General features: G+C 36.4%; 1 protein-coding gene across 1 annotated transcript in view; it reads left to right on the top strand.

Moving 5' to 3' along the window:
• Positions 1 to 252: 252 nt before the first annotated feature.
• gfra1b (gdnf family receptor alpha 1b) overlaps positions 253 to 20,618 on the top strand; it is a 36,700-nt gene continuing 16,334 nt past the window's right edge. The window contains exons 1-6 of the mRNA XM_038280557.1: positions 253 to 288; positions 631 to 819; positions 1,068 to 1,376; positions 5,202 to 5,285; positions 19,400 to 19,578; positions 19,817 to 19,989. Coding sequence (XP_038136485.1) covers positions 762 to 819; positions 1,068 to 1,376; positions 5,202 to 5,285; positions 19,400 to 19,578; positions 19,817 to 19,989 — 803 coding nt within the window. The 5' untranslated portion in view covers positions 253 to 288; positions 631 to 761. The remainder of the gene's footprint in view (positions 289 to 630; positions 820 to 1,067; positions 1,377 to 5,201; positions 5,286 to 19,399; positions 19,579 to 19,816; positions 19,990 to 20,618) is intronic.

Raw genomic sequence — 20,618 nt, 5'->3', positions numbered from 1 at the left:
GATGACATGTGTTTTGAATTGGCGCTATAGAAATAAAGTGAATTGAATTGAAGCCAAAACTGGAATAAACTAATGACCATAAAATAAAAATATATAATGTCAAAAGTTTTAACTTTTTTAGTTTACTGAAATAAGCAAACGTATCTATGACTTTCTAGGTTAGAAGTCCTGATTTATGACGGTCATTTTGTGAAAAGACACATGACGTCACGCAGCCTATGATATGCGCATCTCGACGTCTTCAGTTCAGCTTTCCCTCAGAGTGGAGGACGGTCCGGATTCAACAAGGTTATTACTTTCTTTTCACCTGCTATGTGTGGAAGGATTGTATTTTCAGATGGTGGGATATAATCTAAACGCAATGGTGGATAAATCAATTCATAAAATTCTACTGATTGAGTGACTGAAGTTTGCTGCCACTGAATATTTTTGCTGTTTTATTAAGTTGGTCCTCATGCGCAACTGAAGCAGCGCGCATCGGCTGCTCAGACTCAGCAGACTGTTCAACAGCGAGAAACAGTCAGTCAGCACTGATTCATGACTTGTGTTACTTTTTCTGATGGTCTTTCAGGATAAAAACTACGGATACTTAAGACGGTTTATTTTTATTTAATTTTTTCCATTCCACAGTTTGGATTGTCACTGTCGGATCTAGAGAATGTTTCACTACCTCAGCTTTCCTGATCTGCTTCCAGACGGAGATCGGATCACTCTGATAAGTTCTTCTGACAGGCTGTTTTAATCCCTGCAACAGTTGATAAATGGTGGAAAAAATTTCAAAAATGATTTTAACTTTGGTATTTATCTTTTCCGTGTTTGGTAAGTGCATTTTTGTCTCCCTTTGTGTTTAGATAGTTTTCAAATAAAAATGTCACCTGGTGCTCTTTGATTTAACTTGTTTTTTAAGGGTGGAGATCATTTTTACTGTGGTATTATAGGCTAAAGTTTAAAGCGCTTTACTGCATAATTTTGGTAATATCGCATTTTTTTGGCAGCGTCTGTGTGCGTAAAGTGCGCAATTGTTTCCGAATAATTTAAAGATCTCACTGAGTTTTTATGACCCTCAGATTGTCTGTTCACCTTGAAAGGTGACGGTGGCTCAGCTCCCCGTTCAGCGCGCCTGGACTGCGTAAAGGCCAGCGAGCAATGTCTGAAGGAGTATTCCTGCAGCACCAAGTACCGGATGATGAGGCAGTGCGTGGCGGGGAGGGAGAGCAACTTCAGCGCGGTCACCGGTCCCGAGGCTCAAGGCGAATGCCGTAGCGCGATAGAAGCCATGAAGCAGAGCTCCCTGTACAACTGCAGGTGCAGGAGAGGCATGAAGAAGGAGAAGAACTGTCTCAGGATCTTTTGGAGCATATATCAGAGTTTACAAGGTGAGATTAAGAGCTCAGCGCATGCATGCATGCATATATATATATATATATATATATATATATATATATATATATATATATATATATATATATATATATATATATATATATATATATATATATTATGTTATATATATATATATATATATATATATATATATATATATATATATATATATATATATATATATATATATATATATATATATATATATATATATATATATATATATATATATATAACATAAAATGAAAAACCCTGAATATGAAAATATGGATATTTTGATGGCAAAAATGTATTTAAATGTAATAACATGAAATGCCAACTTGCCCGAATATATTAAGAAAAAATAAAAGTACTTCTATAAGAAGTTCATTTTTTTTAAAAAACACTCAGAGTTAAAGAAACACATTTTTAGTTTATAAACCTAAATAGGATCGTTATTAACTTTTTAACTTCACGTTTAACTTTTCAATCAGCTTTTTAACCCTTTTTTCTTGACTTGTTAACATTTTTAGTAGGTAATATATCATTTAAAGACTCATCACCAAAATAAGATGTAAAGACATGTAGCAATATCTTTGCTGAATGGCTGGATGTAGATCTTGTGGTTCTAGACCTCACTCAGGGACGGGGGACTCCATTTGTAAGGGGCAAGTGATTAAAAACCATAACTTGCCCTATAAAGGGTTAAGCTTTTATACTATATCTGACAGTCATATATCATCAGATTTTGGCTAAGAAGGGTAAATAGATCAGAGAAATATTATTTAAATTACATACAATTCTGCAACAGTACCACTGGAAGCCAAAAGAGCTTTTTTTAAACAGCAAAAAAAGTTTTATATGTGAATAAATATAGGTGAATCATTTTTTTTATATTCTGGCAGAAGGTTTTAAAATAATAAGAGCCTTGGAGTGCCGTTGTCTGCATGTTTAATCAGATATAACACAACTACCTACTCTGAAAACCATAGGAATATCAACTGTTAGATCATACTGATGAACTGGAAATGACCCAGTTTCTGCAAGATGAACTTGTTGATGACTTCATCATATGAGGTTATGTTTTCCATGACAAAGCCAGTGGCCTCACAACGTTATGTTAACATTATGAGTCAAGTTATGGCTGATGGTCAGTTATAAAGTATCATTATCCCAAATGTATTTTTTCCAGGAACTGCTGCTTCATATGTTGCTGTTCAATCATATCGCCGTCATCCGACATCATCGAGGAGTTATGTTGCATACGGGTGCTGGAATAAGAGAAAACAAAACAAGTGTTGCTATCTGCCTGTTATGTATAAAAAGTACAATCCAACCATATCAAAATATTTCTTTATCAAGTTGTATTTCATTTCTTTCTTTAAGACAAAAATAACAATACAAAATTTTCATATACAATGATGCATAAGACATAAAGTTGAAGTAATAAATTAATCACTTAAGCAGCACAAAGATGTATCCATCTTCTGATCTTTTGATTTTAGATCAGATTTTCTTATTTTGTTTCACTTGTGGCAAATATTCAAGTATTACTAAGTGTCACCTTGGCTCAACATATCCTCACTCCGAGGATTAATAACTGCAATTAACTCTTCCTTACCTTCATCTAAAATATTTAAATATACCTATTTTGAATTTACAGCTGTTATTTATGAAAATGGTCTATGGTTTATCAGATTAAACACCAATACCTACTCTGACAAAAATGTCATATTAGATCATAAGGTAAGATAAAAGTAGTATTGGCCATTTCAACCTTCACTCAAATCCAGAGATACAATAAGATCAACCAAATTAGTTCACTGTTTAAGCTCAGGTTTACAAAGGTGAAAGTTAGGGAATAAGTACTGAACCACTTTGTATAAATATTATTCATCTATTTCCAGCAGAAAGCACCTGTTGATGGTTGGGTTGTCGTAAAACAATGATATTTCCATTTCTGTATAGTTTCAAAATTGTGCCTTTAGAAGCCTATAGATACTTCTTTTAACCAATGCCATTTTTTTTTTTGGTATCAATAAGATTGAGAAGCTCTTTAGAAAGCTCTTTTCTATTTTAACCATTATAAAATACTTTTTATGCAATTTATTGTAAATAAGAATTAATTTTAGTCCATCTGTTAGAAAAACCAGTCAATATTAATTTACACTGATAGGAAGCAGAATTGCTTTCTCAATACTCACAGATTTCTTCTAAAAAAAAAGATTATGTTGTTTAATACTTTCTTGACATACTTAAGGATTAAAGAAAAGTTATTTCATTTTTGTTGAATATGAAGCATCAACAACTTAATTTGTACCTGGTTGAAACTGTAACGATTGTAGTTTAGTGTCCCAAATAAAGGACATCCCCTCAAAGTGGATGTAACAGGAGAGTCTGTTAATGTCATTGAAATGACACACACACGAGATACATCTCTCTATCTTTGTGGGACCTTTCCATTGACTTCCATTCATTTATAACCAATTTCAACTGCCTAACTGTGAGCCTTACCCTAAACATAGCTATGAGGGGGTTTATACCTAACCCTTACCTCAACCTAAACTCAACTTCACTCCTTGTTCCAAAACATGACCCCTGAACTGAAATTCCCTTCATAGGGCAGGCATCGGGCCCCACAAGGAGAAGTAGGTCTCCACATGATGCTATTTTTCTGAAAATTGGGCTCCACAATGTGTCAAATACAAGAACATACACGCAAGTTGTGTCACACTATCCTTGTGGGGACTTTCTGTTGACGTAAGCCGGGCATACACTGTACAATATTTTAATTCATTGTACTCATGTACAGCTCAAACTGTACGACGAAACCACAAGGTTTAAAAGTTTGCAGCTCATGATGCATGTTCTTTCTCTATACGGCCCGATGCTCTTATACAATTTAACTGCTTACACTGTATATCCAAAAAAACACACATTAGACTCAGCGCAGAGAATTGGTGCTGGGCGGATTCGTCAATCTTTGCATGTTTGCACATTTCCAGTGCGTGAGGTTTAGGTAAAGCGACTCGTAGACGCTTGTAGCTCTGCTTCAACTGCGTGATTTGCCCACGAACACCTTAAAAAATTTAATGGCCTGTACTTATATAGCGATTTTTCAAGTCAGAGGACTTGACCAAAGTGCTTTACACTACATTCAATCATTCATGCACACACTGATGGGGGTAAGCTACATTGCAGTCACAGCTGCCCTGGGACTCACCGACAGAAGCAAGGCTGTCGTACACTGGTGGCACCAGACCCTTCGACCACCATCAGTAGGCAATGCGGCTGAAGTGTCTTACACAAGGACAGAACAACACTGAAAGTGGGAGCCAGAGCTTGAACCGACAACCCTCCAGTTTGCATGTAAACACCACTGTCGCCCCCACCTTACGATGGCTGACTGAATTTCAAATATGTTTGATTTTCTCCCGACCCTATGATTCCTGATCGGGAGGCGGGAGACTAATCGCCCCCCTGTATACTACACGAAGCAGGATGCACAACAATGGTGAAACTTAGCCCAATCCAAAAGATTCTGGCACGACTGGAGAATCGTCCTGAAAAGGGCAAGAACTTGTACAGAGTATGCCTGGCCTTACATTCATGCAACACATACCTAACCCTAAACCTAACCTAAACTCATTTCACACCTTAATCCTAACTCCAACCCCCACCCCAGGAAGAGAAGTTGACAAGCCGATGTTTACCACAAGTAGCTATGAGTCCCAAAAATGTAGTATCTCTGGGAATTATCCCCATAGGCTAACAAAAAATAGCCACACACACATACACAATTTCAAGCACTCAAGCTGACAATCTGTGTTCTTCCGCAGGTAACGATTTACTGGAATACTCTCCATATGAACCAGTCAATAGCCGTCTCTCAGACATCTTCCGCTTGGCCCCCATCATAGCTGGTAAGAGGCTGGATTTACTTCCTAAAAGGTCTCAGTTTAAAGTGTTAAGTCATTTGTATCGCTGGTATTTCAAACCAGCATCAGTATAAGACATCACATCACTGCAACAAGTCTATCACTCTATTTTACAACTACTTTTTTTTTCTATTGCTGTCTGGTTTTCAGGCTGTAGCTTTCAGTGGCCATTATCCACCACAAAAGCTTTTATCTGCCACTGTGACCCACAGTACACAAAGCAGAATAATTTAGTATATTTCAGTTCCAGCCCTGAAAGTGATGATCAGAGGTCTGCATGTTTTTTTCTTTTTTTTTTACTCTCATAGCGCTAATGCTGAACATGGCATTTATCTGCTAGTTGTGAAATAATCATCCTTGTAGCGTGGACTCCAATGTGTCTGAGTTCCAGGAAACTGTTTGCACTGAATCCCTGAATTAAAATAAGGTAGTTTGCTTTTGTAAATTCTAAATGTCATACATGTTCACAGCCATCAAAGGTGGACCTGAGAGCGTACACTTAGGCAAGCCCGTATTTAGTTTCACAGTGGAGCAATTAGCCATCTGTCTGCATTCAGAGGTAATGATAGAGGAAGAGCTTTGTGACATGTGCAGAACCCTTTGGCACTCTACATCATTGGGCTTTCTGGCTGGAGGAATGCATCTGCCGAACTGGCCAGTCACCATTTTGGTTGGAAAATTTTTATCTTTATTTTTCTCTTCCTCCTGCTGTTTCTGGCTGTTTTTCTGGTTGAATGAACTTACCATATTACAACCGCTCTGCTCAACAATTACAACGAACCTAACTTTATTTCAACCACAGAGTAAAAAAAAAAAAAAACCTTAATTAAGATTCACATTACTTCCCTACTTGCTATGAACCTTAGCTATTTTTTTAGATTGCAGCTACAGATTTCAGTGTATTTAACTTTAATATTGTGTAACACAAATGAAAACAAATTGTGAAGCGAAAGAAGGATAATTCGTGGTAACTTTGCATTTACAGCTGTAACTCTTTTGGGTGATGTCTACCAGCTTTTCAAATCTTGAGACTGAGATTTCTGCTGATTCTTTTTTACAGAAAAAACATTCAAGCTTAATTTCCTGGATGCAGAGTATTTATAAGGATCAGTTGAAAGGTTTCTGCAATTTCTATTTGTATTTAAGACCAGAGTTCGAGTATCAAATATGTATATCTTTTGATCTAATCCAATCTGTGTTCTGACTGCATGTGTAGGGTTGTTATTCTGCTGTCTTGCCAAGTCTTTTTGCAGCCGTTGGCAGGTTTTTCTCAGGATTTTTTTGTTTTTTTTTTTGTATTCCGCTCAATCTATCTTCCTAATAACTACTTTCAGCTTTCCTGTACCTGTATATCAAAACAGCATATGTTGCTGCTACCACGTTTTTCCTTAAGATTGTGTGTCCGAGATAATATAGGGTTCATGCTTCCTGGCATACAGGGAAACAAGGTTCAATTTGGTCTCATTTGACCAGAGCACCCACTTTTAAATGCTTCAGATTTATTATTAATAATATATTGGATTTTTTTTTTTTTTTTTTTACGTTCTTTCAACAAATGCCTGATTTATGGAGTGGAAACTAGTCATTGTCATATCGACACAAGCTTCTAGTTCCACCAGAGTTACTAATGGCTATTGGCTCCTCTGGTTAATGTTGCTCCTTTCTGCCTATCTTTATTTTTTTTTTTTTTTTATTAAATAGAAGTGGCTTTCTCTAGAGAATATAGTTTGATTTTGTAAAATATATTCACAATAAAATGTATTGTTATATGAATGTTTAAAAGAGACGGATAAGTATTAATAATAATGTATATTATGATGAAACAGGCAGTGAGCAGCCTAACATCACATTTATATTACCTAATATATGAGAAACCCTAAAATCTTGACTAGGAGATCATTGGAAAACTGATGCACCACTAATATGCTATTCCATCAAAGTCAGTGACTAGGAATATGGAAATTTGACAGTGTAACTTATCAGTATTATGCCTGATCATACAAATCACCTTTGTTACCTTTATTGTGATCATTATATGCTTTGGTGTGTTTATGAAGCTGAAGAAGAGGAGGAATTTTAACTTCAAGCTGTGTAAAGCTGTGTAACTGCCTCAGCGGCAGTTAGAGAAGAACTAATTCATCTAATGGGTTAGATATCACAAATCCATTAACCGAAAGTGACCCCATTCCTGCCTGAAATTAAGACAAATGTTAAATAATGCACATATTACTCAAGATAGATCTGAATTGAGTTAATGAATTATTGACTTGACAATTATCTTCATGTATCCTTTAGCAAAAACAAAGCCTTTAGATGTCTCCACCATTACCACTTGCTCTGTTTCTCCAAAATAAGTTTTAAAGGAAGAGCTGCATTCCAAATTGAAAGTAACAATTATGTATGACCAATTAAGCATTACTTTACATTATTCCTGTTGTTTTCAATAATGAGAAGAGAAATTACAATTTAAAGACTGAATCTGTTGATGTTTTTAGCCTTCAATTTTCTTCACCATCACATCACATTTTTATCCATTAGATTCTAACAAACCATTTTATATGTTTTTATCCAAATATTTACAAAATCATTACACCCTGTCTGAGTCTAAACACTTTTTTGTAATCTAAAGAGTCAAATTTTATTCATATATTTGTTCATTATTATTTAAAAAAAATAAAATAAAAAATAAAAATATGGTTTAACTAGCACCATTTTGGCATTTACAGGGCTGCAGGGGTATTATGGAAAGTTAGTTAGCTGTATATCAGCTGATTTAATCAAATGATATAAAATACTCTGCATAAAATTCATTTTCAAGCTATGTTTATGTCCTGTTTATGACTGATTTACCAATCTGACTGTATGACCTGATGGTATTGTATCAGGGATAGCATGTCCAGTGAATATATAAATTAATATAGATATAGATTAAATTGATAAGGAAATTAAAAACAATCAAACAAGAATTGGTTCTGGTCAGCTGGTTAACAGAGAAGCGGCTTGTAATATACAAGCTGTAGTTTTAGTTTCTTCATTTTTTGTTTCCTAATTTCTGTGATTTTGGGACCAACAATGTCTCGAACACCTAAATTTGTTTTTTAAAGAATAAGGAAAGGGCAGTAGCCTTCCTATAGCCAGCTGACAGGCAACCCAATCCTATAGAATTTAATAGAAATATTGTCTATTAGCTAAAAATATTCCTGTACTTAAACAATGAAATATATATAAATCAAAAGTAGTCATAGAGAACTGGAAATTCTGAACTAGAGTTGTTTTTTTCCAGTTAATGGTGTCCAGTAATCATCGCATTAATAATTTAGAACAAAAGGGTTGAAATCCAAACCACTAACTACAAGCATGGTTTCCCCGAACAGATGAAATTAAATGCTTGATCTTTGAAAAATCAATGAACATAATCAATCTGCAAAGCTGCCCTTCAGTCATGTAACATAATACTAAGACCGTGATTGACCGTTTGCAAAGACATGCCAGATAGATAAGTGAAACTCCCTTGTTTAAAAAAAAGTACATGGGTTGGGATTTAATATTACATTTTTAAGACCATTTTACCAATTTAAAATTAGACAAATAATTGTAAATATTTCTTAGTAAATATAAAAAAAATGTTATTCAAATATTGATTTCACTTGTCAAAAGAAAGAACTGGTGTATCAGTTTAAGTCTTTAATTAATATGGGACAACTAGGTTCACATCCTTGTGGTGCAGGAAGTGCATTTGGTTAATATGCAAGTTATGGTATCAGACAAAAGGACTAACATTTATCAAATGAAAGAAGCTATCCAAATCCACCTGCCCCTCTTTACAAAGAAGTTATTTCTTTCTTATTAAATCATGAAATAACTGTGATTAACAATATTTTTCTTTCCAAATTAGCTTGCCACACCCAGGTCTGTAGATCCTGAATTCACCTATTTTTACCTTAATTGAACCTCTATCACAATATGGTGTAGGTTAGAAAAGACCAGCCCTCTCAAAGAAGCTAAAAGCTGGAACTCATATATTCTTTTAACCTTGTATTTGAATTTAAAGCGGTCATAGAATGCAAAACCGAGTTTACATTGTAATAGATGAATAACAATAGTTCAGTGGATGAAATGGACGTACAGAGAAGTTCAAACCCCATTGACACCTCCTTTCTCTGCACCTCCTTCTCTTCCAACGAAGCACAGAGTTGATGTCAATTGGGGAATGTTGCCTTATTTGTTACTTTTGTACTTTTGCCACGCCTAAGAATTGACATACAGACCAGCCCACTGGTTCATGGCCCAAGAACATCAATAGAGGTTGATGTAAGACACCAGTTTAGCTGTTTAGCCTACAGCTGGGTTAACTTCTACCAGAAATACAAAGCAGGCAGTTTCTCTATTTAAAATGAGCCAGGGCCACGGGCGTAAATGCAATGTTCCAGGCTGCGCGGAGAAAAGGGAAATTTTCAGTCCTCCCAAGGATCCGAAGACTCGACAGGTACGGATTATTTTTGTCTATAAGAAGATCCCTGCAAAGTTTGATGCTCAGCTGTTCATTTGCTCAAAGCATTTTACCGAAGACAGCTTTCAAAATCTTGGACAATTCAAAGCAGGATTTGCTAAACTTCTCGTACTGAAACGAGGGGCTGTTCCAACCAAAGGCCATCACAAAGTATGATTCGTTGCTAAGCTGTGGATAGCAATGCTAGGACGTCTGATCACCCTACCATATCAACAATTTCGATATTTCAGTGAGTGAGTGCTTGTTGCTATGATGCGTCTTTGCTCAGCGGGTTCACTCGTTGTAAACCAACCAATCAGCTCACAGCTCATCTAAATATTCATGAGCATACCATAAAAGGAAGAAAACCTGTCGTTTCATTCTGGGGCTTTTAACCAGGCTTGCATTAGGGCTCATAGAACAGCAAATATGCCATTTTCAGCCCAACCAGTGTTACACACCCTATTCAGAGACCTTACGGACCAGCACCAAATACCCTATATAAGCATTCTATGACCCCTTTAAGAGTAAACTAGAACAACAAACCTGAAAGCTTTTTTAGGAAATCTAAGGGAGAGGAACAGAGAAAACTGATGCTTTCTCAGCAAAAGCATAAAGCAGCTGTTGACCCAGCAATTCATGGAGAAATCATCTTTGTCTTACTCGTGCAATAGATCAAAATACTTCTATTCCTCCTGCCTAAAAGGTGTTTTAAATTCATAGTTTTGCTGATATTTACCTTTTCCTTTTTCCTTAGATATTATGTAAATTACGTTGAGCTACAAAGGTAGTATGCAACAGTGTGCACCCTGTGCTATGCTAAAAATGAATCAAAAATTTTAATTATGATTTCCGAAACGCATTAAATAAAATTTATCTGCTTGTATGAAGCCAGTGTTATTAGCTGCCAAAAAGTAGCACAGAGCTGAGCTCAAATTGTGCTCTGTAATCCACAGATACATTAAAACAAATAAATTGCCTTTCCAAGAGCTCACCAATAGTCCACATGAGATAAAACGGAGAATTAGGTACTCCAGTTAATTTAAGCAAAATGTGTAGCAAAATATTTGAAATGAATCATGCCAAATACGTCACTGAGCAAACTTTCAGCATCTGCCACATTCTCTTGCATACACACTTGCACATGCATATTTCCATTTGCATACTGGCTCACTGACTACCACTCTAACATAAATAAATGTTGCCTGAAGATGAAGGCTCAGTTAAATGGCTTGAAAGATGGAAATTCCTCACTAAGATGAATGTACCTGATGGCTCAGCCATGACAGACTCAGAGCAGAAGCCAAGTGAGTATGCACACATTGGAGATGCAGTCAGTAGCTAATCATGACTTTGAAAAACAAAAATTAAGTACTGTTGGCTGTAAGGGAAACATTCATATTTTTAACAGACAGAAAATAATTTATTAGGGATATGTCTCATCCAGCATCTGATATTTATCTTATTTCTTTTGCCAAATTACCCAGGCTGAGTCAAACTGAAATCTTGCTGAATCAGCAATCAACAAAGGAAACTATATTTATTTTATTTTATTTTATTTGAATTCAATTCATATTATTAATATAGGGTCAATTTACATCACGTGTTTTCTCAAGGCCCTCTGCAGAGACAATTCAATCAAGCCATATAGTCAGACTGTTTAAAAGTTTTCTGGCTAACGAAACCCAGCAGATTGCAGGGGATTGGTGCCTATCTCCAGCAGTCAATGGGCAAGAGGCAGGGTACACCTTGGACAGGTCACCAGTCCATTGCAGGGCAACACAGAGACAAACAGGACAAACAAGCATACACTCACACCTAAGGTGTCATCACCTAACAGTCATGTTTTTGGACTGTGGGAGGAAGCCGGAGTACCCAGAGAGAACCCAGGGATAACATGCAAACTCCCTGCAGAAAGACCCTGGGCTGGGAATTGAACCCAGAACCTTCTTGCTACCCACTGTGCCACTCTGTATGCAGTGACAATGAAGAGGAAAAAAAAGTACAGGAACAATCCTTCAGCAGAACCAGGCTCAATTTGAGCGGCCTTCAAGGAGACAGAACCAGATATTCAAAAAGGTCATGGAAGCACTGATCCATAAATACTTTCTTTGTTTGAAAAGGTGACAGTAAACCACTTTATAAGTGCCTCTGTCTCGGAAAGAAACTGTTTTTCATGACAAAAAGGATAAAAGAGCACATACAAATAGTTACAGTAGAAGCTAAGCCCATAGCAACGTCTAACAGACAGTCAGGACTAAGCACTGAAAAACCGGCCCAACACTATCTATAATAAAAGCTGTTGATAGGTACAGCTCAGCTTATGGCCCCCTCCAGGATTGTGTCCAAACCAAAAAGAGAACAAGGCCAAATGAAGCTATGAAGAGAAAACAGAGGAAGCATAAATGTATGGGTTTGAACTAACAAATAATGCCAAATAGGAAAGTAGAAATGGAATGAAGCAGAATGAGGAAATGTGTACCCATGTCCAGCAGCCTAAGACTCTAGCAGCATAACTGCTATAGGCTTGATTTAGGGGAGTGGGGGCCTAGTGGTTAGTGAATAGAGCTTGGAAACCTTAGGTTGTGAGTTTGAAACCCACTCCCATAGACTACCACACTGGGTCAAAACGCTGCCTTCTACAGTATTGTTCTGTCATACAGAGGAGGTAAACGGGAACAGATCATTTAAAATTTATTTGTAAATTTTCTGATAATTATTTGCTAAATTTAAACCTTCTTTTGGGGGATGAGACAACAGTGTAATTAACTTTGTTGTTACTAAAAATTAGTCAAATAGGACAGTTGTGAGGGAATGCTATTATTTCTTTGTAATCAATGTCAAATGTCAGCACAAGGTCCTAAGTTTGAAGACAAGATTGAGTGGGCTATGAACAGTTTGAACAGTCCTGTTGCAAAACATATTTCCCTGCAGATCATTACTTTGTCCTACAAGCTTCAAACAGCCTTTTACACCAAAACACTTTTACCTTGGGAATACAGAGAAATGGTTTGATGTCGTTGTTTGAACAGATGAAGCTAAAACCTTTCAATTCTAACCAAGGATGAAACCAGACATGTGGAGGTCCATAGCTTTCTTTGTTATAGCTAGCCTGATTTAAACTGATGTTGCCTCAATCAGCTGATGTTGCAAAAATTAACCAGTTTGTGTTATTATTTTTGAGGGAAATTTGAGCTAATTATTGCCATTTTTTTCTTTTTCTCCAAATCTATAATAATTTGAAGATAATGGCTCCATCATAGACTCAAAAGGAAGGAAAATAAAGTAATCCCCAATGCATTACCTATCAGACATTTTAATGCTGAAGCTTTAAAAAAAATAATATATAGCTAATAACTTAATTTAAAAGTGTTTTCTGAGATTTACATATCTCAGTGAGAAAGTCTGGCTTGCTCACCCATACACTGCAGTGACAGTGTGCCATATGTCCACTCAAGCTTACATTGCACGACATCATCATGATTAGTGAGTCGAACAAGAAGCAAAAGTTCTTATCCTATAACGTGTTGTGCCACCGATGTAACAAAATATCTGCTTGGCTTCAAAGCAGACCATCTATTTCATATAAGAGATTAAATGTTCTACAAAAAGGTAAACATTTGCACAACTTTCTCCAACTTTTGCTACTGCTTACAATATTGGTGGTTCTAGATGCTTCATCCTAGCAAGTCATTTTTACAGGAATTCTCTATCATTCCAGAATAAATGACTGACGCAAAGATTAAGTGATGTATTTTAAAGCAGGAACTAAGAAGGATTCTACTAATTTCATGGGTGCATGTAATAAATGAGTCTTCAGTCTGAACATCAATATTAAGACTCTGGTGGGAATTTGTACATGGTGGCTTGAAATCAGTTAGAAAAGAGGGCACCATGAACGAAAAGGCTCTGGGATGTTTTTTTTTTGTTTTTTTTTCCTGAAATGGGAAGAAACAAAAGGGTACTTCATGGATGAAAAGGTTTAAAAAGATTAACTCCAGCACTCATTCACAGGCTGACACACTGGTTAACAATATTGCTTTTTGAGCAGGTGATTAAAACATCTACAGTAGTAATACTGTTAGTGGGAAAACGGTTGACACTGTAGTAAAAAATATGATGGAAATTTAACTAATAAATGTACATTTGTTACCAGCTAATTAATATTAGATTGTGAAAAATCTTTATTTTGTGTAATTAGGGATAAAAGACTAAACCATATGCCATAGATCTGACATGAATGGACATATTCTGTAAAATTTTGCATCAACCTGTCTGGGACATCCACAAATATGTGGCTATTAATGCCTTATAACACACTTATTATTAATAGCTCTGGTTTATGATGTTAGCCACGCCATTTTCTCACTAACTATACACATTTAGTAATAATTTTTATACCCCAGAAGGTAAACTTAACCTACCTCCAAAACCTTATTTCAGTTTCCTAATCTGTTATCAATAAAATTTTGCTTCTCTTTCAAATAAACATTACTTGCTCTATTTATTCTAGAAATCTCTATTTTTATCTCTATAGTTACACTTTCCCTAACTTTTTTTAAGTCTACAACTATCTTATCTATTTGATATTTTATTTAGCAATATTCTTGTCAATCTGAAAATAATTGTATTCCATCCTATTAAGCCATCAGCTCTAAATTTAAAAAAGCTAAAATGTCATATTTGGTCTCATTGTTATATATTTTCTTTGAAAATAGGAATATGTTATTAAAGGACTTTGAAACACAAATTCTTTAACAAAAAAAGGAACTGGGAAAATCAATAATAAAAAATATTCGAATACTTGATACAAAAATCTTTCCATGCAAGTCAACTATGATAATGATAATTGAGACGCTTTTAAAATTAGTTATATGCAGACATAAGTACTTAAAATGTTTAAGCGTTACAGTGGCATGTCAGTAAATAGCTGTGCATTAACCTGAAATCCTTACATCCTTTAAGCTAATCCGCTAAGCTTTTATAGTTCTTTGGGAGTATTATTCACATAAATGACTCTAAAGATTAACCCGTCTGCCATTCTCACGCACTTCTGCTTCATGGACAATGGTGAACTTTAATGTTGTAAGACACAAGAAGGCAAGTCCAGGGCTGCATGTTCTAGAACCTCATATTACACACTAAAGAAGAGCTTACAAATATAATTCTAAGTTTTAAGATAAGCCTACAGTTGTTTCTTTAAAACCCGAGTCATGGTGTGAGTACCGGTAAGTATTTTCACTACGTCCACACTGATTGGATCAACCGTAATCTAGTCATTTTTTAATCTATTTTCAGTGGTTTCATAATTTTATTAGTTGATGCTTTTAAAAGGATTCAGATAGATCCAGGTTGATCTTTACCCTTGTTAATAACTTACCTTGTGACTCATAAAACATTGTAATGAAAAAAAGCACAGTGGAAACCCTAGTCATGGCGAAAAGAGCTTACTAAAACAAATAATTATTTATTTAGAGTAAGAACTTTTGCACGTTTACACAAAGATGTTTCTTGAGGTTTGTGAATAGGTTTGTACACATCTCCTTTTTCTCCTTTTCTAAAGAAGATCTCCAAACTTTCTCAATATCTCAGTCTGAAGCCTCTTTCCCACTGAAATTAGCGGGTTAATCAGTTTTTTTCAAATATGGGTCAACCTTCTAACAATCAGTGCTTTCTAACCGTCCCATTGGCTACAAAAACTAGGTCTAACACCCTGCTTGCAAGCTGCATGGCCTCTTTGCCCCCACTGTCGAGTTAGCATTGATGATGTCTCCAGTGCGACAGAAATCCGGAAAGTAAACAATGGAGAGCACCATGGAAGGAAGCCAGGGGGAAGTCAGAGTGCTTTATTTTTTCACTCTATTATCTGTTTGAATCCCTCTAAACCAGTGCTGCTCCATGTTTATGTATGATGTAAGCAGACTTGTTTGGCTTGTTAGACATGACTGTTGTGGTGTGTTGACATCCTTACGTTGCGCTCAGTGGTATCAGATAAATTAGAGATCCCAGATCTCTTGTTCCCCACTGTATGCCGATCAGACCAATCCAATTTGGTTGACACAGGTCAGTGAGCCGTTCCAACTGCCACTAAAAGCCGATTGTTCCCAGATTTAAACTGCTTTTTGGCAAGTGGAAAAGACATAACTGATTGACTTATAGCCATTTTCTTTCAAAATTAAGGTGCTTTTGGTTTCTTTATGCTCTGTAATACTGTATATGCAGTATTATTTCATATTCTGCTGTAGTTCTATATCCAAAAAAACACTTTGCTTTAAGGTTCTGGTTCAAAAACAAGTCATTCTCTTTAGGTTGCCTTTCTCTTTATTATTTAGCATTTTTAAGATGTCCTAGTGGTCACTTTGATCTACCTGCTAAACTAAGACATGGACAATATTTAGTACACCCAGTGTTGTTGTTCAGTGATAGGATAGGGAAATGATAGAATAGGGAAGGGCTGCTGTTTCCATGTTTTGTCATTAAATTCCTCTTATTGCATGCCTGGGGCTATGGATTCCTGTACTTTGATTAAATTCCTCATACTCAGCACTATTATTCAATAATTTTCAGCTTTGTGGCTCTTATGTTTAGTTTTTCTAAACTTACTGCGTAGAATGTTCAGGGCTTGGGTCATGAAATTAAAAAGGAGGAGATTTGGATGTATTTGAAAAAACAAATGATACAACCTTACTTTAGGAAACTATGTAATTTGACACAGCACACACTTAATACTTAGGAGGTTACCTTCCAAGCGAGATTAATTCTTGTGAGATGTTTTAGTTTACAACATTCCCAAAATACTTCTTGCTATAAACCAAATTGGCCTCAATAATGAAATGCTTCTAAAACATATCGGACCAATGAAATGCAGTGACGTCTAATACGTCAAGGCGTCAACCAGAGGCGGAAGGCTTCAGCAAAACAAACATGGCTGTGCCAATTTAAGCTGGAATATCTTCTATTTCTTTTTGGGAAATGAGCAAAAGGAAGTGATTTGTGCCTCTTATGATTTGTGATTTGTTTTTTTCATTCTATTCAATTTTTGTTTCACCCATGCTATTTACTTTTCTGTCCCCTTTCATCCTGTTGATTTTGTTTGTATGCATGGACATATGTTTATACTTGTTGGAGATCTATGTATTGCTGTGGTCCTGTAGGTTTAGGGTCTCCTTTTGTTGTATGTTTTACTGTAAGTTTTGTTTTTCCAATCTCTCTACTCTTATGACTGAAAAAACTATTAAAAATGATATTAAAACTTGGGGGGACACCTTCTCCGAAGCCAATAATCTTTCAAGATCCCCTTCATTTAGCTCCTGGCCTAGCTTCTATCTCCCGCATGCAAGCGAACTTTCACCCTCCACCCCATCTCCTCCCTCATTCTCAGTCCCACTCACCCTCTGGCTTATTTCACCACCAGTGTCTGGGCCCTGGGGGAGAAGACTTCCCTAATCCTTTTCTAGGTTACTCATCCAAGCGTATCTTGATACACAGCATCGGAGTCTTCTGCCGGGGCCCGTGCGCCAAAGAACTAATTTCGTTTATGTCTTTATCTGCTTCTGTCTCCTTGAACCCTAGTCAGCCTCAGCAGATGGCTGCTCACACCGAGCCTGGTTCTACTGGAGGTTGATTCCTGTTAAAAGGGAGTTTTCCCCTCCACTATCGCCACTTGCATGCTCAGGGCAAGTGATTCAATGAGTCCTCGCTATCAGCTTTTTTTTTTTGCTTAGATAGAAATATTTTGAAGAATATGATTGTGTTACATGTATTAATAAATTGAATATTTTCTAGTTGCAGCTTTTCTCTTTGTAGGTTGATGGCAGGGTGAATTACAAAACTGTGTATTTGAAAACTTTTTTTAATCATATTGCCCTTATTGTATTTCTGGGTGCAATTTCCCCCCACCCCATATCGTAATCAACGTGTTTAACCCTGCCTGACTGACATCATTTGAAACATCTCTTGTTTCAGTTTATTGAAAGCTACCTATAGAGTCAGATTACTGTTTTGTCTGCTGTGGTGGCCTTGCTGGAGGGCTGCAACCTGAGAATGGTTGCAAAAACCTGTTTTTTATTGTTGATTTTTTTTTTTTTGACACTTTACATTCACCATCACTGTGTGTTGTAGGGTTTCCCATATTAGACTTCTCATTTGTTGCATGTGATTGAAATTCCTCCAATACATTTTTACACAGAATCACAGAGCCAGAAATATTACTGGAAAAAAAACAAAATGACCGGATGTTCGCTGATAAAGTATTACCCTTATGCACAGTTACAGTACTTATTCAAAATAGCAGAACTTACATCAATCTCCAAATCAATATTTTACTCCAGCAAACACAATATAATATATCCTAATGCAAATACAGTCATTAGACAGTAAAAGTAAAGCATGACATTACAAAAATTACAAAAGTAAAGATATTTATGTTAGGGACAAACTCAAGGTAGTACAGAATTGAGAAGTGAAAAAAACAATAGTTTTAACATTTTTTAAGAATAAAGTGTTGTGTTTACTTGCTTTTTCACTATTTCCAGATGTCTGGGTCTGTGACCTGTTCCAAAATAAGTGCAAGACCATGGACCGTGGCAAAATGTAAAAAAAAGTTCAGAAAATATGAATTCTCATGTGAGGCACTTGACATTAAGATGAACTTTCTAAATGCAAATATGCCCCAGATATATTTTTTCCCTCTCTGCCTCTGGTAGCTTTCACACAAACTCACTCAGTGACCTACAGCCTTGACTCCGCTGTCTCTTCTGTCAGCCTTTATGGTGTGTATACATGTAGAGACAACTGTTTCTGTAATACCTTTAACAAGTTTGTCTTTAATTCAACAGAAGTGCATGTTGCCCCAGGGTCACCTAAACAGGAGTGAAGCTGTCAAACCTATGCCCCAAGAGATGCAAACAAGAACTCAATGATAACAGCCCAGATCTCTGAGCACTTGGCATATATAAGTAATGGGTTCTGTAATGTATGATTAACCAAAGGCTCAAGACTGTATTCAGATTTAATCATAGCTCATCCTGCAGTGCATCCAATAGTTCAGTGCGCTTTAATTCCACCTCAAAACGCTAAATTATAGAGCTCATTCTTCCATGTTGAGACCAAGGATAGAGTTTGTTCTACTGTGTAGGAGTCAGTGGAGCAGAAATGGTTTTAACTACAACAAATGAGAAATAATAGGAAGCAGGAGACATACATGAATATGCTTACATTGCAGGAGACTAAATAGCCTAACATGCGTTTTGTACCTTGAACCAACACATGAATAACTTGAAGACTCAATGCAAAAAGACCTCAGGACCCTCTTGCTGCAAGGGAACAGTGCTAAAAATTGTGTCTTTGTTTTTCTTCCGTTTCAATATTATGCACTACTTTACGTTGGTCACATAAAATCACAATAAAACATATAATTTTGCAGTGGGAGTGTAATAAAGGCATAAATAATTTTGCACGGTAGTAAAATAAAGTCATTAAGATGGAATGACTAATAAAAGATAAAAGTGGTTATGATGTCTTCTGTCTTTTCTTTGTGGTTAGTCACTCGGCATGCTAAAAGACAGCTTGAAATCTTCCGTTCAAAACAATTTTCTTGTTTCTGTTTCAGCTGAGCCTGCATCCACAAAGGAGAACAACTGTCTGAGTGCTGCCAAAGCCTGTAACCTGAACGACACATGTAAGAAATATCGCTCTGCTTACATCAACCCCTGCACAAGCAGGGTGTCTGCTTCGGAGGTCTGCAACAAGCGCAAGTGCCACAAGGCTCTAAGACAGTTCTTTGACAAGGTAATTAAGCACTTAAGCACTTTCATTATCTTGCTCTCTAATGTTTGAGGCTCAACCTAATATTTAAGGAAATTTAAAAAGAAAAAGGCTTTTATCAGGATTTTGTATTGTGTTCACTTTTATTGCAATGTCTTTATAAATGTCTCAGCTGAGAAAATAATGAAACTGCTGTAATTCATCACTAAAAACCACTTATTAATATTAAGGCTTTTATCTTTTCGTTTGTCCAAAAATGAAGGTTCCAACTAAATACAGCTATGGGATGCTGTTTTGCTCCTGCCCAACGGGAGATCAGACGGCATGTGCTGAACGCAGAAGACAAACTATTGTACCGATCTGCTCTTATGAGGATAAGGACAAGCCCAACTGTCTTTCTCTGCAGAACGCATGCAAGACCAACTACATCTGCAGGTAGAACAGCCGTCCAAAACAGTTCCACATTATGACAGAATCTTCTCCATTTCCGAAATCACATACGCCTTGCTGGTTGTGGCTCCTTTGACCTTTCAAAATGCCTTTAGTCTCCTTGGCATCGGTTCAACATTTGCAGATGAAAACATCCTGGAAATGTTAAAGTATATTAAAAGCTAGGAACTAATGCTTAATGCAGTTCTGTCAGTTAAACATTCATGGCATTAATTCCACTGTGCAAAGCTTCTCTGTTGGAGATGTGAAATAGTGACTGTGAAAGTCAAGTGCAGTGGACCCATGTTTAAGGAAACAGTCTTTAAGAAAAGAGAGCATTGAGTGAATCGGTGAACTGTGGTTATAAAGTGAAGGACTTGATGCATGTAGGCTGTGGCTTTATGATTGTCATCCTCTGCTTAAAGTGCGTCAAGAAAATATCCCCCATACCAGGTATCCCATCACCACCAGCCTGAACCAGTAGGACAAACCAGGATGTTTTTATGTTCTTAAATCAAATTTTCACCCTCGCCTTTAAACATTACCTTCAAAAATCTAGACTCATCAGACCAAGGAATGTTTTTGCTATCTGGATTGGGAGCAGACCAGGACATCCAACACTAACAAACTGGTTA

The sequence above is a fragment of the Cyprinodon tularosa genome, unplaced genomic scaffold (genome assembly GCF_016077235.1).
Source record: "Cyprinodon tularosa strain WSP-4 unplaced genomic scaffold, ASM1607723v1 ctg161, whole genome shotgun sequence".
Classification (NCBI taxonomy): Eukaryota; Metazoa; Chordata; class Actinopteri; order Cyprinodontiformes; family Cyprinodontidae; genus Cyprinodon; species Cyprinodon tularosa.
Note: the sequence above shows the minus strand (reverse complement) of the source record. Positions and strands in the feature narration are given on the sequence as shown.